The sequence below is a fragment of the Cannabis sativa genome, chromosome 6 (genome assembly GCF_029168945.1).
Source record: "Cannabis sativa cultivar Pink pepper isolate KNU-18-1 chromosome 6, ASM2916894v1, whole genome shotgun sequence".
Classification (NCBI taxonomy): domain Eukaryota; kingdom Viridiplantae; phylum Streptophyta; class Magnoliopsida; order Rosales; family Cannabaceae; genus Cannabis; species Cannabis sativa.
The window spans coordinates 70,273,856-70,277,230 of NC_083606.1; the positions used below are offsets into that span (position 1 = coordinate 70,273,856).

Genomic DNA, 3,375 nt, shown 5'->3' on the forward strand with positions numbered 1-3,375 from the left:
TAATTTTTATTGACTTTGAAACAAAAAAAAAAGTTTGCCCGGTTTGGGCGGGTTAACCCGACCTAACCGCTCAAACCGTTGGTCGGTTTACAATTTTTTTTTTAAAATTGGACGAGTTGCACTTAAATTTTAACAGCCCAAACTTTAGATTGGGTTGGAAAATATATAGGATAAACCGCCCAAACCGATCGATGTACAACCCTAGTTCAAAAACATGGTAGAAAATCTATTTGAAAGGAAGATTAAGAAATTACAAACTAATTGGGGGGAGAGTATCAATCATTTAGTAATTTGGTGGAACAAAATGGTATCCTTTTTGTTCACTCTTGCCCACATACATCTGTTCAAAATGGTAGAGTAGAGTGAAAGCATAGACATATTGTCGAAATGTGCTTAACCCTCTTAGCTCAAGCTATCATGCCTCTGAGATATTGGGTAAATGCATTCCAAACTACTGTCTTCCTGATTAATAGACTACCAACACCGGTTTTGATATGGAAAAACCCCTCTTGAAGTCCTTTTTGGAAAGAAACCTGATTATTAATTTCTTAAAGTTTTTTGCTCAGCTTGCTACCCATGCTTAAGGCCTTATCAGTCTCATAAATTCCAATACCACTCTACTAAATGTGTCAACCTTGGGTACACTGAATTTCACAAAGGCTATAAGTGTCTAAGCTCAAATTGTAGGTTATACATATCTAGGAATGTTGTTTTTAATGAGCAGGATTTCCCTTTCCAAACTGGCTTTCTAAACAATTACCAGAAAGAAAAAGAAACTACGGTCTAAACACCAACTGCCTGGTTTCAACTTAATTTCTATCTTCCAGCCAAGACCACAAGATTAGCCAATACTCTCCAACAGTGACCCTATCAATGAATCCAGGGCTGGTACAACACAAGAATTTGAAGCTTCTCAAGTAGCACCAACTCCAGTATTGTCAAATCAGTCACAACCAGATCAGGTAGATCTCACAAATAATCTATTTGTTGATTTAGATTTTACTGCTACTAATCCCATTTCACCAGCAACAACGGTCAGTTCTAGTGCATCTCAACAACATTTTTCACCACAGACTGAACAACTTGCCTTACAGCCGAGCCATCCCATGGTAACAAGATCAAAGGCAGGGGTGTTCAAGCCTAAAACGTACTTAACTCACACCAGATGGAATACGCATCTTGAAGAACCCATAAATGTCTTTGAAGCTCTCGCACATAAGGGATGGAACTGGAGCTATGGGAGAAGTGAATAAAGCCTTGATCAAAAATAAAACTTGGGTCTTAGTTCCAAGACGAGAAGGTCAGTATATAGTTGGAAACAAGTGGGTGTACAAGATTAAATACAACACAGATGGCTTCGTTGAAAGACTAAAAGCAAGGTTGGTAGCCAAGGGGTTCCATCAAAGGCTTGGGCTTGATTTCGGAGAGACTTTTAGCCTTGTTATTAGGTCCTCAACAATCAGAGTTGTCCATACAGTTTCTATTGCAAAGGGATGGGAAGTGAGATAGCTTGACATTAACAATGCTTTCCTAAATGGGAAGATTGAAGAAGATGTCTATATGAATCAACCATAAGGGTTCGAAGACAAACAGAAACCAGACCATATGTGCAAGCTCCTGAAATCATTGTATAAAAATAGTCCCCTTGGTATGACTGACTCAAAAACACACTTCTTAGCTGGAAGATTATCAATTCTCGGGTAGACACTTCATTTTTCATGCTACAAACACCCAAATATGTGATCATGGTATTAATCTACGTAGATGATATCATAATTACTGGGAATGACTCTAAGGAATTGATGTTGTTCATCACCAAACTCAACACAGCTTTTGAACTCAATGACTTGGGGGAACTACATTATTTCCTTGGCATTGAGGTTTTTCTTGATGCTACTGGTATCTATCTATCCCCAGGAAAGTTTGCTGCTGATTTACTCAAACGTGTTGAGATGACCAACATCAAGGCAAGCCCGACACCCATAACAGGTGGGAAACCGATGTCCATTCATGATGGTGAAGAACTACCAGACCCCTCAGCCTATCAAAGTGTAATTGGAGCAATGCCATATGTTACTCACACTTGACCGGACATTGCTTTTGCTGTAAATAAACTCAGTCAATTTCTAAAGTGTCCAACATCTGTACACTGGAGTGCAAAAAAGAGGGTCCTAAGGTGCTTAAAAGGTACAATGCATCACGGTATTCATATTAAATATAGTGACAGACTGCCTATCATTGCTTATTGTGATGTCGATTGGGCATGCTGTCCGGATGACAAAAAATCAGTTGGAGGCTACTGTGTATACTATGGGGAAACATTGGTCACATGGTCTTCAAAGAAACAATCCGTTGTTGAACGATGGAGCACAGAATCGGAATATAGATCTCTTGTTCAAGTGGCCTCTGAAATTGCTTGGCTTGAGTCTTTATTACAAGAGATGAAATTTACACCATCAGCTGTCCCTGTTATATGGTGCGACAACATGAGTGCAAGCGCACTTGCCTCAAACCCTGTGTATCATGCTCGGACAAAGCACATTGAGCTAGATATTCACTTCATTAGAGATAAAGTACTACAAAAGAAAGTTGAGATCAGATATGTTCCTTCACATGAACAAATTGCCGATTGTCTGACTAAAGGTCTTACACATTCAAGATTCAAGTTTCTCATTGACAAACTAGGAGTGACAAACTCACCCCTGCGTTTGAGGGGTGGTGTTAAGAAACTAATAACAGAGTAATGGTACTATTAGCTGCACTCTAATCAGGTGCTAATGGCCAAGAGATTCTCATTTCCGTTTTGCTATTTTGTCCTAGTCTATTCTGTTAGTGTAACGGATATATTCCTTGTAATTGATTGACACCTGTTGTGGTCCCAAGGGTTTTTCCCTCAGCTGTAATATTTCTTTGTATTAACCTCTTGTTATAAATATATCAATATAGAACAGTAGGCCTAATTGAGCCACCTACCTGCAATATACAGCAGTACACTCTTTTCCTCTTGTTTCTTTACTCACAGCTGATCAATAATATCGTTTTCTAATGTAACCTACACATTAATGCTCCAAAAGTTATATAAATATATCTTCGATCGGGCTTTATTTATTCCCATGAAAAAAAAAATGTTAAAATCTTACTACGTACGTACTCTTGACATGCGCATATATATTAATCTTAATTTCTTATATATATATATATACAAATGTAATTCATTTGTTTTTTATTCCAATAAATCACATCATTCCATATAAACAGGATATTCTCCAAACTACTTAAATAATAATTATACTTAAAGCAAATAAAACAATATTTAATTGACTTGATTAATATATATAGCACTCCTCTTGTTGTCTTCAAAGTCATGCATGACTA

General features: G+C 37.5%; 1 protein-coding gene across 1 annotated transcript; it reads left to right on the top strand.

Annotated features, from left to right (window-relative positions):
* The first annotated feature begins 1,745 nt into the window (after positions 1–1,745).
* Positions 1,746–2,087, top strand: LOC133039385 (uncharacterized mitochondrial protein AtMg00810-like). Its single transcript, XM_061118271.1, has one exon. It carries the CDS (start codon positions 1,746–1,748, stop codon positions 2,085–2,087), a length of 342 nt encoding a protein of 113 aa, XP_060974254.1.
* Positions 2,088–3,375: the final 1,288 nt, after the last annotated feature.